Source organism: Neofelis nebulosa, chromosome 4, assembly GCF_028018385.1.
Source record: "Neofelis nebulosa isolate mNeoNeb1 chromosome 4, mNeoNeb1.pri, whole genome shotgun sequence".
In the NCBI taxonomy this organism is placed as follows: domain Eukaryota; kingdom Metazoa; phylum Chordata; class Mammalia; order Carnivora; family Felidae; genus Neofelis; species Neofelis nebulosa.
Window position 1 is genome coordinate 160,900,466 of NC_080785.1, and position 20,957 is coordinate 160,921,422.

General features: G+C 62.0%; 1 protein-coding gene across 1 annotated transcript in view; it reads right to left on the reverse strand.

Moving 5' to 3' along the window:
- The window catches only part of NFIX (nuclear factor I X), a 98,534-nt gene extending 82,494 nt beyond the window's left edge, over positions 1-16,040 (reverse strand). The window contains exon 1 of the mRNA XM_058727827.1: positions 15,687-16,040. Within this exon, the coding sequence (XP_058583810.1) occupies positions 15,687-15,713 (27 nt within the window). The 5' untranslated portion in view covers positions 15,714-16,040. The remainder of the gene's footprint in view (positions 1-15,686) is intronic.
- Positions 16,041-20,957: the final 4,917 nt, after the last annotated feature.

The window sequence follows — 20,957 nt, forward strand, 5'->3', positions numbered from 1 at the left end:
GCCAAACGCCCCCAAACCCAGCCAACCCTCGAAACAAACAAAAATCTCCCCTGGTAAATTTCTCCTCCCTCGTTCCCCCCTCCCCCCCCAAAAAAGCGGCCCGGGGAGAAGCGGGGAGGCTCTTCGGAGGCCTGGGGTCCGGAGACAGCGCTGCGCGCACAATGCGGCGCAGAGAAGGGACCCTCTCCAGATTGAGAACCCAAAGTTGCCGTCGGATTCTGGGGGCATTTAGCCCCCAAGGTCCTCCGCGCAACCAAAGAATAACAGGAATTATCAACATCGCATTCATTCCAAAGCCCTCGCGCGCATTATCCCCTGTCGCGTATCCGGACGGGCACGAAAGAGGGAAACTTAGGCAAAGGCGGCCCACAGCCCCACCCGGGGCGTCTGGGGACCCAACCAGCTTACAGGCCAAAACGCCGCCATTTGAGCCCCTTCTGGCGGCGGCCTTTGCCGCTGCAAATGGCAAGGGCCTCCGAACGCGAACCCGGCCGGCCCTCGACGCGGGGCCACTTTTGGGTTGTCGCCACGAGGGGTTAGGCCGTGCCCGGGCGGGAGGGAGCCCGGGGCGGCTTGGTGCTGCTGGGGCGGGGAGGGAGCAAGGACACCGAAGGTTCCGGACCTCAGGGCTGCATAGTTCAAAGCCTCGCCTTGTGCCTCCGCTCCTTCACACCTGTTCCCGGTTTCCCCTCACCTGCCCTCGGGGGCAGTGGTCCTCACTCCTCTCTCAACGCCCGGCGCGGCTCCGCCCAAGCGACCCAACCGTCGTGTGCACAGGCGCCTGTTGCACGACGGCTTCCCGCCTTTTCGCCTCCGCGCACGCGCACACCCGACTTTGCGCAAGGCCCGCTCAGGGCCAACGGCCCTCTTGGTGTCCTAGGGCCGGGGCCATTCGCCCCGTCGAGGGGTATGTTGTCCTTTCCCACACCGTGGTGTGTGGCGCAAGTGACCGTGACTGTCAGCACCCGTGTTCTGCCGGGTGGAAAGAACACTGCCCTCCTCTTGCCCGAGCCGGTGAGGGGGGTGCTCCCCATGACCTCCACCCACCTGTGCCCCACCCCCCTACCCCTTGGGGCGTGAGCTAATTGCAGCGGGTCCGGAATGCCACGCAGAAAAAGAACACCTTGGAGGCGACAATGAAAGGAGCTCGTAGGCGGCGGGCACCGGGCAAGGGGCATAGGCTGGGGCTAGTACGTGGCACGGGTGGCACATTTCTGCCGGGGGTTTGCAAAGGCACACGATTGTGATGCATGGTGCACTGGTGGGGAGGGGGGAGATCTTCCAGGCGACGTGGGAGCCGGCCTAGTTGGGCATCAAAGCGCCACAGTGGGGCAGTGGGGCCATCTACGGAGTCCTGAGGCAACCCCACCACCACCTCTACTCAGCAGTGTGCTTCTATTTTAAGATTATCTCCCACTCCTCCAAAATCCACCCACCCTCGCTCCTGAGGTCCGTGGTGCGCACCAGGGAAACTCCCTCGGCCCCAGGCACACCTGAGGGGAAGGCCAGGAGGGCAGCGCAGGGTCTGAGTCGCCCAGCTGGACTCAGGGGGGCAAAGGGAAGTTTCGGCGGAGGAGGGGGCATTAAATGGCCTCTTTGTGGAGAGGAATTGTGGGCCGTCACTCAGGATTAATTTAAGCAGCAACAGCAAACACACACCAAAAAGCAACGTCTGGCCGCCAGCACCCACCCCCGCGATTGTGTTTCGGGGGGTGGGGGGAGCGCGGCAGGATTCATTGGTGTGGCCCGGCCTTTAAGAACGTGGGGCGTCCACAGTGGGAAGGGGGAAGGCTGCTGCCGCCTGGCCCCACGTCCCTGCTTGGCGAAGTGGGTTTGCAGGTTTGGGACGAAGCCGAGTGGGGGGGTGGCAAAATCCAAGTAGAAACGTGGAGCAGAAATGGGGGGGGGGGAGGAGGTTCTATATAAATTATATTTAAAGGTACAAATTTCCAATATAAATATATCACATGCAGGGGCGCCACTGGGTAGCAGTTCTGGGCGCTCACCTTCGCCCCAGGGACATTTGGGGAGGCGGGTGTTCTAAGAGAAATCCGGCTGGCGGCTGGCGGTGGGAATCAGGCCTCCGCTTCCCGGTCTCCTCCCCCAACAACCTGAATGCTGCTTTGGAGCCAGGTGCCCTGGGCGGCCTGGCAGGTGTGCGGCTCACGTGAAACACACGCGTGTGCAGCCTGGGGAGGTGAGTACCTGCGTGGGCCTGGAGCCACGTGTGTGGGCACCAGCAGCTCCCCTAGGCTCACTGGCCCACCTTGGCCCAGCACACCCATGGGGGCACAGGGCAGTGCCTGTGCTTGCTCGGAGCCAGGTCCGGGCACAAGCAGGAGAATGCATGTGGGGTGTGTGTGTGTGTGTGTGTGTGTGTGTGTTGGGGGGACCCCATCTGATGTCGGGCAAGGGCATGTTTATGGCCATGTGTGCTCCTGGCAATCTCACTGGGGTGCCAGGCCTGCGTGTGCATATTAACTGGTGGTGCCTGGGATCCCCATGGGGGGAGTGCCAGGCAAGGGTGTGCTTGAGACCCATCTGAGCCTCTGTGCAGGACTGTGCTTAGGTGTGCACACGAGAGCCCGCCTGAGTGCCCTGCTGGGTGGTCAGACGTGGGTATGCGGGTGCCAGGGTGCACCGTCGGGATGCTGTGCAAGGGCGTGCACGTGTGCTTTCAAGCCCCCTAGGAGTGGCCACGTGTGCTGGGGCCACCGTTGAGGCCAGCAGAGCCTGAGCAGGCCAGGGGGCAGGGCCAGCTGCCCGGCCAGCCTCGGCGGGAAGTCATTGGAGGCGTGTTGGTTTTGGCCAGGGCAGCTCTAATGGGGGAAGCCCCGGGGAGCGGCAGGGGTGGAACAAAGAAGGGGAAAGTGAGGGAAGGCGGGCAGCAGAGGGGGAGGAGGAATCGCCCTGGAATGCGGAGGGCCTTGGGGAGTCTCTGGGCCCTGGCTAGGGCTGAGGGACTTCACTGGTGCCTACAGCTGCCAGTTCCCCGCTCCCCCGCCCCCACCCCGTGGACAGAGACCCTGGCCCCAGTCAAAGGCTCCTACACACGGAATCCTGCCACCACGGGCCCACAAGGAGCCAAATAGCATTTGGGGTGGAGAGCATGGCTCAAATTTCCTCAGCAGAGGGCAGACAGTTTGAGGCCCCTTCCCCTGTTTCTTGGCAGGACTGCTCAGAACCTCAGTTCTGCCCATCCAGGGAATGGGAAGGGAATTCCCACGGGGAGGGCCAGGAAGGTGAGTACTGGCTGAATAGGAGTGAGTTGAAAGGCAGGGTGACCTGTTTAAGCCTTGCTTGCCCCTGGGGGCCTGACTAATTCCTCCCCCACCCCCATTTCTAGCGCCATGACCTTGGCACTTGACCTTGTGGCCTCTGTTTCCTCATCTGTAAAACAGGTTACTCATAGCCGCCTCAGGTTGAGAGGGTTACAGGAGGTCACGTGCATACACGCGCTCGCGTGCGCTCGCGCACACACACACACACACACACACACACACACACACTCCGCCTGCTGCCCAGGCATAATTGCTCTGGAGTTGGTAGCTGTTATTTTTATTGTGAGGAGTCTATGGCTGTGACAAGCTGTGACGCTTGGTGTGATGGCGGGAGGCTGGCTGTGCGTGCGACTGTGCCGCTGTGTGTGTGTGCGTGTGTGTGACAGGTTGTGTGTGAGACTGTGCGTGGACGACAGATTGTGCCGGTGTGCGGCAGTGCCTGTGACAGGCTGTCACTGCGCGACAGACTGCGGGTGGCGGGGTGTTGCGGGTACCGACTGTGAGTGGAGATGAGGCAGTGTGTAGGGCTGGGACTGGGGGACTCCCGAAAACCTACCTCAGTGAGGGTCTGGCTGACAGTGAGAGAGGGAGGCTCTCAGGGACCACAGAGAGTCAGTCCAGTGTCTTCTCGGGCCTTGGCTTTTCTGTTGTGTCCAGTGGACTCCACTTTGCTTGTGAGCCTCGGTAGGTGACGGGTCAGGGGAACCCTACGATAAAGCCTCCCCTTTACCCGCTGTGGTCAACTCAGGTGCCCACCGCTCCCCCCCCCCCCAGCTTCTTGCTTGGGTTCAGAGGATCCCGGGAGGGCCATCGGGGATCTCAGGGTGCACAGGACCCCCCGGGTCAGGCTGGCTTCAGTGAGGGACACAGACCCCAAGCCTGTTTCCCACACTTTCCCTGAGCTCCAGGCCTGGGGAGGGCTGGTGGAGACCAAGAGAAGGAGGGATTTGGGGAAAGCTCAAGAAAAACCAGGGGAGAAATGGAGGGGAGAAATGGAGGGAGAAGGTGAGAAGACCAGACACTTCTTCCCTGGGACCTGGAGAACCCGGGGCTGCTTGAGGTTGGGGTCTCCAGTCGCGGTGGGCACGTATCAGGTTTTGGGGGGTGGTCGGGGCTGCCAAAAATGCCCGCTAACACTTAAAAACGCTGCTTGTACTCTAGGCTCGTATCAGACAGACCCTGATTTTAGGGACTCGCTCCTTATATCAACCCTGCCGGAGGGACGAGAACACCCCAGGCCCTCTCCTGATCAGCGTGGGATTCCCCTTCTTACACCACCCCGGCCCACCTCTTCCCTCTACAGCTGGGGAAACTGAGGCCGAGAGAGGGGAAGGGACTTGTCTGAGCACCAGCTCATGCCCAGGAGACCTGAGAATACAGGACTTCAGGTTTCGAGAAACCTCACCGGCTGGAAAACTCCCAGGCCCTGTGGGCTGGGGGCAGCACCCTGTGAACCCCGCCCCCCTCTCGGTGTGTCAGGACGTGTATGTTTTGTGTGCTATATGGGCTGTGGTCCACGGCTATTGTGCGTGTGGTGTGCAAGACACCGCATGACGGATGCGTCCCTCGGTCGGTGCGGGCCTCTGTGCGTCTGTGTGTCCATTCAGGGCCAGCCCCTGCCACAGAGGGGGGAGAGACATCGAAGCACCCCCCCCCCGAAAGCGTGTCTTTGATACTTGTAGCCTCGGCAGCGAAAAACAAGTTTCCACAGGGCCGCCTTGGGCTGAGGCCAGGCCGTCCTCAAATAACATTTGAAGTTACTTAGCAAACTTTGTTTAGTGCCGAGAGAGGCAGAGAGGCCCGGGCAGCGAGCTTGGGTGGGGGGGGGGGGGTAGTAAACCGGTTCCTCCAAAGTCCCTTGCCCCTCTGGGGGCATGAGTGCCCAACATGGGGCTGAGTTCCCCTCCCCAAAGTTCCAGGAGGAGGAGCAGGAATCTTGAAGCCCTGGGGGGACCTGGGGGCGGGGGAGGAAGGACCTGGGCACCCCACAGATAAAGCCTTGCCTCTGCCAGTCCAGGCCCTGGACATTGGCAAGAAGGCCCACCCTGGTCTCCTGGTGGCCCAGAGGCTGACTCTGGGTCCCTGGGTCTGGTTAGAAATGGGAGGGTCTATGCTTTCTGTGCTGCCCCCTTTCTGCAGCCCAGCTCTGCCAGCCTTGAGGCAGGTTGTACGCGCTGGCTCGGAGCACGTGTCCCCCTCCAGACAGACAGACAGACGCACACACACACACACACACACACACATATGCACCCAGAAAGCCCCTGGTGCCCACGCGCCTGGCCCTCCCAAACTCTCATTTCCAGGGTCCCAGCCCCAGGCAGCAGAGAAGGCCTGAGAGCCAGCGATGGCGGGTATGGAAGTGAGGTTGGTGCCTAGGGGAGGGGGAGGGGGAGGAGATGCCAAAAATGGTGAGCCATTACAGGCAAGCAGGCGAGCAAGGGAGGAAGCGAGCAGGGATGATGGAAGCCAGCCGGGCATCCTCGCCGAGCTCTGGGCTGCAAAGGGGCGGCGAGAAAGGCAGCCCGGGGCCTTCCAGGCAGCAGGCATGGGGGCACAAGCCCCAGGTGGCACGGGACAGGCAGGGGGCCGGGAGGCGCCCAACGCTCCCCCACCCCCACCCCAAGCTTTGAAATGGAGACTGGCAGCAGCAGCCGCTGGGCTCTGCCCGGGCGTGGGGTGGGGGTGGCGGGCAGGCAGGGCGCCAAACCGAACGCCACCAGGCTGGGCACGGTGGTTGCCGGCCGGTGGCGCTGACCCCACCGGCCCCGGCCCAGGACCCCTCACATCTAGAGCTTTGGGGATGGAGGAAGGCGGCGGCCCAGGGGGGATCAGAGGTCCGGCAGACAAAGCCGGGTCCCCTCGAGCCGTGGGCAGGTCCCCAAGACCCTACAGAGATGGCGCGGCCTGGCATGGCCAAGGTGACGGGCTGGGGTAAAAATAAACTGGGCCCGCCCCGGGGGAGCTAAATCGAGGGGCCCAGGTGGAAGTGCCACTCCGGGCCACCAGCTGCCCCCGCCCCACCCCCAGCTCGGAGCAGCAGGGTCGAGAACACTGGGTGCCCGTCGACGCCCAGTTTCTACGCAGGGGAAACCCCAGCCATCTTGTCTCCTGGTCTTGGGGGGGCAGCCTACGGTGTAGCCACAAGCACGGGGAACGGGTGATCTCAGGCCGCACCGACGACAGGCCGCGCGTTTGGGGCAGACGGCGGGGGCATCCGTGCTAAGCCACATATCCTTGACCTCCAGGCTGTCCCCTCTGAGAGGGAAAAGGGCCTGGGAGGCCACACTTGAGCTGTGGCAGAGCTGCGTGGGGTTGAAGGTCAGCACCGTGCCGCGAGGCCTCCCGGATCACCTCTGCTAAAACCACGGCTGCCCGGCGCTTCCGTGGGCCCTACCTGTGCTTTCCCTCTTAGCACCTGTCACTGTCTCAAGTACCAGGCACTCCCTTGTTTATCAGGTTCACTGTCTGCCCTCCCACTGGGGCCGGCGCCTCTGCTGATTTTGCTCCCTGCTGAGCCCCCGGGGTCTAGAACAGGGCCTGGCACCCAGAGGTACTTGGTAAATATTTGTTGAAGGAATGCAGAGGCCCCCAGCTGCACCCCCAGCACTCAGGCTCCAGCAGGGTGCCCAGCGAGGTGTGGGAGAAGGCATCGTGCCCATTGTCAGGGTACCGAAGGCAAGCCTGGCCAGTGGTGATGCAGGGGGGTGAGGCAACCAGCCACTGTCACTCAGAGCCCCGAATGGAGGAAGATCTGAGGGTCAGAGTGGTAAGGAGGTTTCAAGGGCTGATAGCTGGGGCAAGCTTCCAATGGGAGTGTGGGGGTGTACCGGCCCACTCTGAAATTTTGGTAAAGGCCAGAGAATAAGCTGCCGAACGATTCTGTTCCATCAGTGGGACTTAGAGTGGCGGCCACCAGAGAAGAGGCGCAGGCTCTGCCACCTCCTAGCCCTTGACCCTGACGCTGGATAGGTCTCTCGGCTTCTCATCTATAAAATCAAGCGCTTATTTCGCATCAAGCACTGTGTGAAAGCACGTTCTACAAGCCAACTCCTCTGATCCTTACCATAACCTGGGAGAGGAAACTAGAGGCCCAGAGAGGTTGAGTGACTCGTCCAAGGTCACACAGCTAGTGAAGAGCAGAACCGGGATTCAAACCCAGGAAACTGGCTCCGAGTCCCCACTCCCCTGATAATGACTAAATGTCCCAAATGCCTGCCTTATTAGCACCCACATGGGCACAGCTAACCCCTGCCACCCCTGCCTCACGTGGAAGGATTCCACGGGGACAAGCTGGGAAGACACTCAGCACAGGGCGCAACATAATAAGCACACACACGGCACACTTTAGCCAATCACTATGGCTTTTAGGACATGTCATTATAATCCTAGAAAATGCTCTCTCCCTGCACAATTCTGCCAGCCATCTTTCTGGTCTCTTTCTGCGGAGTCAGAAATGAAGAATCCGTGGCCAGAGGAGTAACGAGACAGCCCCACGGAGGACAAGAGTTTCAGAAATTAGCCTCGCCTCCATCCTGGACTGTCTCGATGGCTTCCAGAAGCGGGACGGTCAGAGCAGGGCCGTGAGGCCGGAGGGCTGGGGGTGCCCCGGGGCAGGGTAGGCATATGGCTCCCCAAGCTTCTTCCCCAGGCTGCGACAAACCGGCCCAAGGGATTCAGAGTCCCAAATTCCACCAGGAGAGGTCAGGGTGGTTGAATCTGCCGCTCGAAGACAGCCAGAGGGCAGGCAGGCAGAGGGGAGGTCGGAGGAGGTCAGGTGTCATCTCTCGGACACCATTTCCAAGCAGGGCCAGGTGTAAGCCAGGTGTGAATGTCTGTGTGGGCGTGACGCTCAGCTACATGGACCCGGGCAATTCGGGACTGTGTACCGCCAGACCATTTGTGCCCGGGCTTATGTATAGGGGGTGTTGCATCTGCGACAACCTCTGGGTCCTGATGAGCAAGACTGTGTGCGTCTGCTGGCAGCAGCCTCCTGTGCGTGTGTGTGCGCGTGTGTGTCGTGGGTGTGAGTTGTGTCCACGTGTGTGTTACTGCGTGCGTCTGACAATACGAGGGCTGGGTGTCTCCCTTTCGGCGCTGGTGACATCGGGGGCCGGATCGGTGCTTGTGGTGGGGGCGTCCTGGGCGCTGCCGGGTGTTGGGCGGCATCCCTGGCCTCCCCCCACCGGCAGCGGACGCCCCTCCGAGTGCGATGACCAAATGTATTCCCAGACGTTGCCAAGTGTGTGCGTGTGCGTCACGGCATGTCTGAGGGTGTGTTGCTGTGTGCAACACACTGTGTGCACGTGCACGCTGGGCGCATGTGCTCCTGTGTGTCGGGGGGGGGGGGGTGCGGGGATCAGGGCTCTCGCGTGCGTTTCTGGGTGCCTGGCACGTGCACGTGCCTCTCGCCGAGTGTCTGTGGGTCCGTGAGACGCTCCACACCCCTGTGTGTTTGCCAACAAGCAGCGCGTGTGTCTGCGCCGTGTGCCGCGTGGCGCGTCTCCGTGTGACCGTGCGCGGTCGCGGGTCTGCGCCCAAGCGCACGTCCCTGCGTGCGACGCCCACGCCAACGTGTTCAGGTGTGGTGGGCGTCTCTAGGCGTTGGCGTGCTGAAGGCAAGTCCCTTTGTGTGGGGACGCCGGTGTCTGTGCGCTCCCGATTCAGGGAAGGTGTGCTGTGCCTGTGTGTGACGGCGTGATCCTTTGTGCCCGTGTGTGCCGGTGACGGGGTGCGACTTTGTGTGAGATGGGCCCAGGATAAGCCGCCCGAGACGATTTTACGGGAGCCAATATTTCGATGGGATCTCCCGGATGATCCCCCCCCCCCCAGGTCCCGACTGCCCCCGGGGCTGAAAGCCACCTCCTCAGGTCAAGGGGGTAGGGTGGGCCTCTGAGCTGCCCCTTCCTCCGGCTGGGCTCCCGCAGATTCAGGTGGGGACAGACCCCCGCCCTTGCCCGATCCGTGCCAGGAAGACCGGCACCGAGCTTTCGGCCAAGGGGGCAGGGTCCTCAGCAGCGGTGGTGGCACGGCCCCCTGCCCGCTGCTGGCCACCACCCCCCAGCTTCCCCTCAGGGTGGGGCCCCAGTAGGGGGAAAGCTCCCCAGAGCAACCCTGGCTTCCGATTGGCTACGGATCGCCGCAGTGCCCGCCACCCGCCTCCCCCTCCCCGGCTGGCGCAGCCACATCGGTAGTGGTGGCAAACGCAGCTCAGAGTTCTGGGCACAGCTGCGCCTCACAGAGGCCTGCCAGCCCCACCAGAAGCCAGACACCCCAGCTCCATGCCCCCGACCCCTCCCCACCTGCCCGCCCGGCCAGCCAGGCAGCACGGTCACCCTGGCGGCCGCCCCCCTCAGGCTGCCAGGCCCTGTCCACCCAGCCCCCTCACCCATCAGGCCTGTGCCCCCTTGGCCCAGCCCACTTGGGGGGCCCAGGCCCCTACACACGGCCACTCCCGCTCTCAGAGGGGCTCCTCAGGAGGGGGGAGGCAGCGAGGAGGGGTGGGTAGGGAAGGGGGGAGCTAGCCCTTCTTTTAGTGAACGCGCCCAGAGCTGGAGCCAAAAATCGAGGAGGAGAGATATTCAGACAGAGCCAAGACGCGTTTGGCAGGAGGAGAGAGAGAGGGAGAGAGGGAGCGGGAGGAGGGGAGGAGAGAGGGAGGAAAGACAGAGAGAGAGAGAGAGAGAAAGAAGGGGGGGCCCTCAGTTTCCAAATCTGAGCTCTCAGAGCCTCTGAGGGACAGCGGGAGGCACAGGAGGTGTGGGACTCAGGGCAGGCTTGACTGTGGGGGCAGTGGGGGCGGAGGGCTCAGCCCACAGAGACAGCCGGACACCCCAGCTGGCCAGGCCAGGACGGACACAGGCAGAAGCCAAGATCAATGTGCACCCGGCAGACAGAGGGAGGCCTGTGGGCGGCCCAAACACACACCCGCACCTCGCCACACAACGGGCTTCTGTCCATGCCGGGCCAGGGGCACGGGCGGGGCCCACAGCAGGGCCACCACGGCTGCCCGACCTCATGGGAAGCCGTGGAGAGGCCGGCCCGCTCCCAGCCGCTAGCCTGGCCGCCATAGTGGGCATTTCGCACGCTGCCAAAAAGCCAAGGGAGGCCAGGGAGAGGGGCCCTTGTGGTGAGATGCACATTGGTGGTCAGAGGGACGAGCCCAGCACGCAAAATGCCACGGGGGAGGTGACACCTGGAGACGCAGGCACGGACACGGTTGCTGACACAGGTCGACACGCAGAGTAAGGCGCACGGATACGACCTTTGCCACACATCCAGAGGATACATTGGGTTGCACAGGGACATGCCATGCCACCGCAGCACCGCGACACAAAGACGACATCAGACACCCAACGGGCACACACCCTCAACCTCACTGCTGCCAGAATACACAGAGATAGAACTTCGGATGACCCCCGGAGACACAGGCAGGCAGCACCCAACGATGGACACCTGGAGACTCGGGGACACTTGCAAAGGGACCCGTGCAGACATTCGCGGCCACATGGCCGTCTGCAGCAAAATGGTGGCTCTGAAGCCCAACACGCCAGTGACCACATGTGGATCAGGGAGAACCCAGTTGGCCATTCACAGCCCTCCCCCTGGCTCCTGCGCCTCCATATCTGGGGCTTTGTGGACGGGAAAATGAACACACACCCTTCTTTCCCCCACCCCAGCTTGGGGGGACGGGAGCCCCGTCCTCAGCACTTTGTTGGAGGAAAACGCAGGTGTCTGTGCCTCCTCTACCTCTCTTGGCCCAGCTGGAGGAAAGTGAGGGACCCCAAATCTGTGCTTCGAGAGCAGAAAAACAAGGACCAAGCCGACGGAAAAGACCAGGCTCCCAGCAGGTTGAACATGGAAGGCAGCAGTCAGACATTCACTACCAGGGGAATTTCACCAGCAGGCACAGCTGTGTGCCCACCCCCTGCACACACCCGCAATGACTGCCTGACCCTGCCAAGTGCCCACATAGGACCCCCCCCCCCATGCATCCTATCCCCGTGGTGGGCCCAGGTGACACCATTCGGGTGCAAACGCAGAAACGGCTCTGGAGCCACGCAGACATCCCTAAGCCATCATCGGGACCCACCCCCAACCCCAGGCTCTTCGCCCCACTCACATTTGGACACTCATGTGCACACACATTCCTGCACACTCCAGAACAAGACTTCAGAGCCCAGCCCTAAAGTGAGCCTGGTTGAGGTCAAGGTCAAGATCAGGGAAAGGGTCAAGGCAGCCAGTGGTCCCCAAAAAGGTATCTGGTCCCCACAGGGCAGTCAGCGCGTGGCTTGTCTCTCCCCTGCCACCCCCTGCCCATGCCCCATCATCTCTGCTGCCCTCTGCCTGGCTGATAGGACCCCACCCAAGGGAAAGGAGCTGGGCCATGAGCCGGCTTCCCTCCTCCCAAACTCTTGTCTTGCTTCCTCCTCCAGGCAGTCCACTTGGACTCCTATGGTTGGGAGGCACTCACTCCACTCTGCCTTCCACCCGCCTCAAGCAGTTTTCCCTCAGTCAGGAAGGCCTACGGGTGATTTAACGATGATAACCAAAATGACAACAAGTCATTCCATTTCTTGTACGTACCAGGCACTGTGCTAAGCCCAACCACAGCCTGAGAGATACCCATTTTGCAGACCAGGAAGATCGTGTGGTTCAAGTCACAGGATTAGAAGATGCAGAGGCAGAGCTCAAACCCTGTGCTGTCTTATTAAAAAAAAAAAAAAAAGCCCAATTCTTGATCTCTGCACCCACAGCCTCCGTCTGGGAGCCCTTGAGGCCACACAAGACATTCCTGGCTCGGCCAGGACCCCTGGCTCCAGCAGCCGGCAAGAAGGGAGCATCCAGCCCCCCAGATTAACCCAGCATGCCCCTCGGCTCCAAGCTTGGCCTGGTCCAGCCTCAAAACATCTAACGGAGCCTAACAGAGCCCCCAGCATGGCCCGCCCCATGCCGGCTCCGGCCTGCGCACACCTCCTGTCCCAGAAGTGGGCACGAAGCAGGCAGGGCCGGAGACAGGAAGAAAATGTGCCATACAAGGGGGGCGCTGCACTGTGCCAGGGGAGCAACGGCATCATGGGGACAGCAGGGTGGCCACAGTGACCCAAGGAGACGGCTGAGGCAGGGGCTTCAGGGACACCCCAGCCTATTCCCCCTTCCCTGGAAGGAGCGTGTGTGTAGCTGCACAGAAACAGGGGTCCGTGAACATTCTACTGCCCACGTGGCTGTGTGGCAGGAAATGTCAGCAAGCATGCAGGTCTATATATGCACCAAGGTGAGCCAACAGCATTGCATCTTCCATAAAGGTGTGTGTCTGTCCATCCCTCGGTCCTTGAGTCTATCTGTCCTCGAGTCTATATGAGCGAGAGCGGGGTGCGGGGGGGGGGGACACACACTTGAGTCAGCCTCTCGCGGACTGTCTCTTGGATATGTCTTCATGAGCCTACATCGATATACATGTCCCATCACATGGCGGGGTGTGTGTGTGTGTGTGTGTGTGTGTGTGTGTGCGCGCGCGCGCGCGTTGTGGGTGGGAGCGAACACAGGTCCACCATTTCCTGTGTCTGTAAGTGTGTCAATGTCCATGTGTCTGTCTGGATGATCAGCACGAGCAGGTCATTTATGTCCGCATTTTAGGGGCGACGGTGACGTACGTGTATGTCCACGTTCTGGAGCGTGTCTATTTGCCGGGGAAGGGGGTCCCATCCGTCCATCCCCTCCTGTCTGCCGAGGACTCAGGCCTACGGCTGCAGTGGGCTCATGCAGCGCCAGCAAGCGCCCCGCCCAGCCGCCCTGGATTTCGATGCTTTTTCCAGAAGGAGATTTCCCCCCCCCCCCCACCGCCCTTCCCCCTCGCCCACAGTGCCTTTCCCCGCCAGGGCCCCGCTGCTCCAAGCTCGTTCCTGCTCAATCATTTATTGACTTTAAAATCGAAGCCAATTCTGGGTTGAAAAAAAGAAAAGGGGGAGAGAGAGAGAGAGAGAGAGAGAGGCCACAGAGACAGAGAGGGTCCGAGACTCATGGGGAGGGGAGAAGCAGAGATGGCGCCAGAACCAAAGTCAGAGACAGAGACAAGGAGAGACAGGGACAGTCAAAGATCTAGAAGGACAGAGGCAGAGAGAGAGAGACAGAAAAGGGGCAGAGCAAGCCAGATATAGAGACAGAGACAGAGAAAAAGACAGAGACTGGCAGGGCAAATTATGGAAGCAGAAAGATTTGTAAAAACAGAGACTCTGGATCCAAGAGATGTGACTGTCGGGAGGGGCAGACCAGACCCTGCTGACCAGCTGACAGCAGCCGCCGGCATAGAGCTGAGGGATGCAACCCAGAGACACCATGCCCGCTCTCCTCCCCATCCACCCTGGCACACTCAGGCCTGTGACAGAGCTGAGCCCTTGCTCCCTTCTGGGGTATCATAGAGTCAAGCCCTGGCCATGGCCCATTGCCATGGTGTGCCCCAGCCCTTTCCTAGTCTTATCACCGGGGGATCGGCTGGCATTTTCTTTCCCAGGAGCCCAAGCCCTAGCCAGGTCTCAGGGGGCAGGCCAGGGTGCCGGCGGTGTAGCTGGTGGGCAAGGAGACACTCGAGCATGGGGTCTTGATTCCACTAGGCCCCAAACACCAGCACGCAGTCCAGCCAAACACAGCCCCAAAGGCAGCCACAGCTCAGACCCCGCTGGGTGGACGGGGTTGTCATGCGGCCCAAGACAGGGCGACTGGCCAGTCAGAGGCACAGATGCGGGGGCCGGGGGTGGGGGGTGGGGTCCCTCATACTGACACAGTGGCCAGAGTGCCTGCCCACACCTGCATGCACACTGTGATACATACATGTGCGCGTGCACCTCACCAACACTCATGACACCCAGTTGCGAAACAGGAAAACCCGCTTTCTGGGGCACACACATGTCCATACCACGCAGGCCTGCCCACCGCCACCCAGAGGAGCCACAGGCAGACCCCAAGACTGACACACACATACACACTCGCATCTGTGGATACAGGAGTATGGTGTGGCCACGGCTGACACGCAGCCCCTGACATGCTCTCTTGCCCCCTCGCCGCACATCACCACCTGATAGCAGCCATATTCACTTGGACTCCCACTCCCATCTGTGGGCACGCTTGGCAGAAGGCTGGCAAGGCTCAGGCTGGGCAGAGGAGACAATTAGGACCCCGGGCCCGGCCTAAAGATTCCCCTCACACACGCAGGCCTTGCTGGCAGGCAGGGCTAGGCAGCCCCCAGGTGTCCCCTCTTCCGAGTCTGTGTTGCCAGCAGCGGCCTGGCCCGGCAGGCAGCGCTACCAGGGCCACTGCGGGACTCTGGACAGTTCTAGTGCCCTCTCGGAGCCTGGGGCCACCGCCCAGGGAAGGCGGAGCGGCAGGGCAGGCATCCCCCGCGCTTTTGCCTCCGCGGAGCGCTGCGCAGGGAACTTCGCTGGAGGCGGGACGCGCTCTGCTCTCGCAGCGCGCCAAGGTCGGCTCTGTAGTGCCCGCGGCTGACCCGACGGCGTGGCCGCAGCACCGTCGGCCGCATCCACGGTTGCCTCCCGCCCCTCCCGCCTCTGGGCGGCAGGACAGGATTCCCCCACCCCGGCCCGCCTGGTCCACCGCGCCGCAGCCGGGGTAGCTGGGGCCGGAAAGTTTGCGCCGAGGAAAGTTTGGGGCGGCGGGGGGGCCGCGGCTGCGACGTCCAGGGTCGGCCGAGAGGCGCGGCCCCGGCTGGCAGCGCGCCCGTCCCTCCCTCCCCTCCCCTAACCCTCCGAAATTTGGGAGCCCCGCCATTTTCTTAGCCCCGCTCCCATGTGAGGCCTGAACAAAGACTTTGGGGCGACGCCCGGGCCGCTCGGCCGGCCCCGGGCACCCCGGCTGCACGCAGGGGCCGCCGCCACGCATGCCGGCCGCTGCCACCCTCGGGAAAAGCTGCGCCCGCCCCAGAGAGCGCCGCGGGACCCAGTCCCCGCTCTGCGCCCTCGGGACCACCCCCCTGCCACTCTGTCACCCCCGCAACCACTGCCAGTGGCCACGCTGCCCGGGTGCACAGCACAGTCGCCCACAGGTCGGCGGGAGTCCACCGCACCCCAGTCGAGCGCGCGCGCGCACACACACACACACACACACACACGCACTCCCGCTCCGCGCTCCAGGGGCAGCGCCACGCACGCAGCCGGCCACCCCCAGAGCCCCCAACAGGAGTCCGCCCGGTGGCCAGGGTCGCACGCGCACCGTGACGCCCGCAGGCGTGCCGGGACTGCCCACAGCACGGCTTGCACCCCTCGGCCGCCCGCAGGCTCACTCCCCCCCCCCCACCCCGGCCGCCGCGCGCCCCCTCCGGCCGCCCGCCCGCCCGCCCGCCCGCCGGCCTCCTGCGCCCGCTCCCCTCCCCGGTCGCCCAGGGGCGGCGGCCGGTACCTGGGTGAGGCAGTACGGGGAGTACATAGCTGGGCGCCCGGGCGGGAGCGCGGCGGCCGGCCGCGGCGAGGGGAGGCCCGGCAGGCGGCGGCCGCGCTCGGGCTCCGGCTCCGGCTCGGCTCCTCCGGCCTCCGCCGCGCTGCGCCCGCCCGGCCCGCGGCCCCGCGCTCGCCGCTCGCAGGCTCGGCCCCGCCGGCTCCGGGGCCGCCGCCGCCGCCGCCGCCGCCGCCGCCGCCGCCGCGCTCGCCGCTGCCTCTCGCGTCCGCTGCTGCCGCCGCCGCTGCGCGTCTACTCCATGCCGCCGCCGCTCGGCCGGTCACCCTCGCCCGCCGCCGCCGCCAACGCCGCCGCCGCCGCCGCGCTGTGAAAGTGAAAGTTTAGACAAAGTTTGGAAGCGGCGCACTCCGGGGAGAGGGAGCGGGCGGGCGGCGCGGGCGGGAGGAGGGGCGCGGGGAGGGGCGGGCAGGGCGGGGGAGCGGCGGCCGGCGCGCACACACACATACACACACACACTCTCACACGCACACACGCACACATGCACACACACGCGCGCGCGGGGGCGCACACCGACACAGCCACCCCGACACGTGCTGGCTCGCGTTCCATCGCAGACACATGCTGACACACAGCAGGGTTCGGACCCCGCCACACATGTCACGTACAGAACGCATTGCCACACTTTCCACGTTCCAACAAACGAGCACACACAGACCCCTACACACACACACACACACACACACACAGCATGGACACACGCCCCCGCACACCAGCCCACGACCCACACGCTGACGGGCACCCAGGCCCACCATCACATGATGATAACCTGCACACCCGCGTTCCAGTTACGAACCACGTTTAGACGTGCCAGCAAGGGCCTCACATGGACACACACCGATCCACACGAAGACACACACACCAGCGCATGCTGGCACATACATATTCACACTGACACACTGACAGGCATCATCACACAACCACACTCTGACGCACTCCAGACACACAGCTCCTATACATAGACACCCAAAGGCACACACAAAGCCACACCAAAACATCTTGGCAGCTGTGGCATTGCAGAGGACACAGCCGGGCACGCAGAACGACACTACTTAAGGGGAAATGTGCTAACACGCTCTCGTGCAAACATACTCCATCAGATACCTGGACACACATGCCTAATGACCTAGGGAAGGAGCACACTGACCCTGATACAACGACATACAAGGTGTCACTGACACAAAGTGACACTGGCAGTCACAATCACACAGGAACATACATAGCACACACCTGGTGCCCAGATGTCCCCTTGGGCCTTGGGCACACTGACCAGTCGTCCTTCAGAGGATCACCCAGCCATGAACACGGGTATGACATACATACACCCAGGCCCCTCCCACACCCCACCCTTATGACACTACACAAACACACACACACACACACGTACTTGGATCTGATCATGAACATACACAGATCTAGCAAGTGCCATAGAGCCCAACCCGCAGGGACAGAAATGGGCATAGACATGTGTCATCCCCCCCCCCCCACCATGAGACCAGTCTCTCATGCAGGCCGCTGACCCCTCCTTTCCAGAGCAGAAAGGAATGGAGGCAGAAGTTGGTGCTGAGGACCCTAGTGTGGGGGCAGGGGGAGCCCTTAGGTGACCCCCAAGGTGGGCGGGGAGGCGGTGCCTGCAGCCCCTGGGCAGCTCCTGCTGAGACAAAGCTCTCTCCTGGTGCCAGGTGCAGCCAACACCTTCTTGCCCTCCCGGGCCAAGAAGCTGTGGCAATTCTAAGCCATGCATTGTCTGCTGGAGGGGTGTTGGTGCCCAGGTGTGTGTGTGTGTGTGTGTCTGTGTATGTTTGTGCAGGGCTGGCTGTGTGGGGGCTACCATGGCTGTGCCCATTGGGTCCCAGAAAGCAGGCACAAGAGTGTGTGCATGTGAGAGAGAGAGAGAGAGAGAGCGAGCAAGCACACCTGAGGGGGTGTACTTCTGGTCGCATTACATCATTGAGGCAGGGTGACTAGACTTGTGTCCTCAGGTCTGGGTGTTCTCTGGGGAAAAAGAGACACAGGTCAGTGAACGTCCAGGAGTCTCTCTGTGTGGCCCTGTGTTACGTAGTGGTGGGTCTCTCGGTGGCGGGGGTGGGGGGGCTGGGGGGTGTCTGCGAGCCAGAGAGGGTGCGCGTCTGCCAAACCCTGTGCCAAGCGCTGGGGACATCATGGGGAACAAGACAAAAGAGCCTGCCCTCAGAGGGCTGACATTCCAGGGGGAGTTAGGTGTAGACGGGGTCTGGGTTGGACAGACACGTGTGTTTCAAGCTGCCCGCGGTGTGTATGCCAGCTCTGGGGATCTTTCTGTCAGAAAGTGTCAGTGTGTCTGATGAACTTGTGCGTAACGTGGCAGGGATGTGAGTCTGTGTGTCCCAGAGTATGTGCCACCAAGTGGGCAGGTGGGCGAGGGTCCCAGCGAATCTGTCTGTGATCAGAGTCCGTGTGGCGGAAAGTGTTAACGGGCGTTATTAGGCGTGTGCTTCTGTGGGGTGGTCTCTGTGGGTCTGGGGTGGTGATGAGGATCTGCGGGAGTGTGTGTGTGATGTGTCACGGAGGGGGGCTCTGTGTGCCCAAGGGTGCGTCTGGTACGTGTGTCAGTCATTCAGCGCTTTGGGGCTCCGTCCCTAGAATCCTGCGGGTCCCACATGGCCTCGCCCGCTGTGCCGCAGCCACTGCCGGCGCGAGGCCGTGGCAGAGGGAATCGATACGTCCTTAAAAATTCAAGGGCTTCTCGTAAACAGAAACTTTTAACACCGTTTAAAGTTTCAGGGCCATTGCTGCCTGCTCCTCACCGCTGCAGGAGGAATGCGGGGGGGGGGGGGTCATGAGCAATGGTTTGGAGAGAAGGGGCCGGCTGCATGATGCATGGGGGACCGGGGTGGGGGTGGGGGCTGTGAGGGGCTGAAAGAAGAGACCGGAAAGGGATTTAGAGATCAAGGGGGCCTGGGGCCTTAACGGCTCAGGGAAGAAATTGAGAGGGTTGGGGTGTCTGGGACTTTTAATATAGCTGGAGGCTTGGGGCATCCTGAGAGCCAGGCAGACCCTCCTTGCCCCTCTGCAAATGGCCACAAAGGGCCACGCCCCTCAGAAGCCTACCCCCCAACTTGAGTCCAGTTCTCCCCCCACCCAATGGCCTGTCCTCCCAGCCCTGTCCACCAGTCCTGCCGGACCCCGAGGCTGGGATCTGCCCACTCCCTTGTCACCCTCCTAGTCCTGTATCTGGCCCCAAACCTAGGCTCTTGACCAGCCTCCCATACCCACTTACACCCACACTCATACCACAATTCCATTTGCACACACACACACACACAGGCACATTATTCATCCTCCATTTACATACACACTCACACCACAATATTCACCCCTCTGCTCATACTTACATGGACACACACTCACACACACAGCAGCTATATATACACACATACAGGACATCCTTTCATTGACACACACACACACAGAGGACACCCATCCTTTCATTCAGACAGACAGACATATACACACAGAGGCAACACCCATTCATCCACCCAGACGCACACAAACATACACAATATCCATACACACACACACAGGACATCCATCCTTCCATTTACACACACACACAGACAGACACACAAATCCAACATCCAGATACACGCACAACACCCCTCTCGCCATTCATAAACACACAATACCCATTCTCCCATTTACACACACTCTCGCACCACCGTGGGCACCTCCCCACACTCGTTTCCTTCTGCAGTCACAAACTACATCCAGTCGTGTTCACACAAATACTCGCCCCCCGTGTTCGTGCACGTCCGCCCTCAGAATTCTCCCCACGCTGAGACCACCTCCCCACCTCCCACGACACCCCCACCCTGTACCCACACCCACCCACACATATGCACGCACACATCCGCTCTGCTCCCCGCTCCACAGCTGCCAGCTGGGAGGATTTTTGTGAGGCAAAGGAGGGGGGGGGCTCTACAGGGCACCCGTGCCCCCCACCCCCTCCCCCACAGAGCCCGGGTCTCAGGGCACACCTGGCTTTCGAGAATTCTCGGGGGAGGAGGGCACTGCCAGGGGGCTGGGCACAGCTGGGATGCCGCAGCTGGAATCCCCCACATTCCTCCCTGCCGGGACTGCCCACCTGGCTGCAGCTGGCAGCAGGTGTGTTCTTACAATGCAGGTGTGTGGAGTAACGAGGAGGAGGGAGGATCAGGAACCAGGCCGACGGCATTACCTGGCCAGGGCGCTGGGGGTTGGTGGAGGGGAGGGCACTGAAACATCTGGGCCCTGGCGGCCATGCCCTGGGCCACTGAAGGCGGGGCCGGGCACCGCTGGGCCCCGAGACAGCTGGGCAGGCCTCCTGGGGGAGGCGGGAAGACATCTGGCCCACAGGATAAGTGAAAAACCAGTCCATAGGTGTGGCCAGGGTCAGGGAGAGGGGTGCTCTAGGCCTTCCCGACAGCACTAGGGGTCCCCACTCTCCAAGAGGGCCTGACGTCTCCCCTGCCCAGCCTGGCAGGCATGGTCCGCGCCCCAAACCTGGGGTTCTGGCATTGTGCTCGCTGCCCTCACCCCGGGCTGGGAGCCCCTGATGGGTGGGGTCTGAGCCTGAGGTATTACAGGCCTGGCTCCCAAGGCACTCACACCTGGCCAGGCACCCGGGACCACGGCTCTCACGCGAGAGAATCCCAGAGACACACGGGCATACTCAGACGCACAGAGATGCGGACCCTCCCCCTCTGGGGGAGGACATCCAAAACGCCATGATCACACACAGACCCACAAACATACACATAGCCACACAGAGAATCCCACCAGACCTTCCCAGATCCATCCACAGAATAACACCAGGAACGCTCTCACCATCACAGAGACCCCCAGAGACCGAAACCCACACAACTTGCAAAGACACAAAGACACACTCAGACATAGGCAGCCATAGCTGTACAGACTCCCAGAGTCAGTCACCCTGAGCCCAGTTACACAAAGTCACGTAGGGCCCCCAAATCCCGTACGGGACAAGCCCATGCGGTCATCCACACCGATCCTCTCAAAATCATCCATGGAGGTGGCACGCGCAAAGTCACACAAAGGTACAGAGATCACATACATACAGACGCACGGACACCCAGATACACAAGATCGCCTGTGATCACAAATGGTCACACACACAGATAGCTGGTCGCGCCAACACCCAAACACGCACACGCACACACACGCACACGCACACACTCC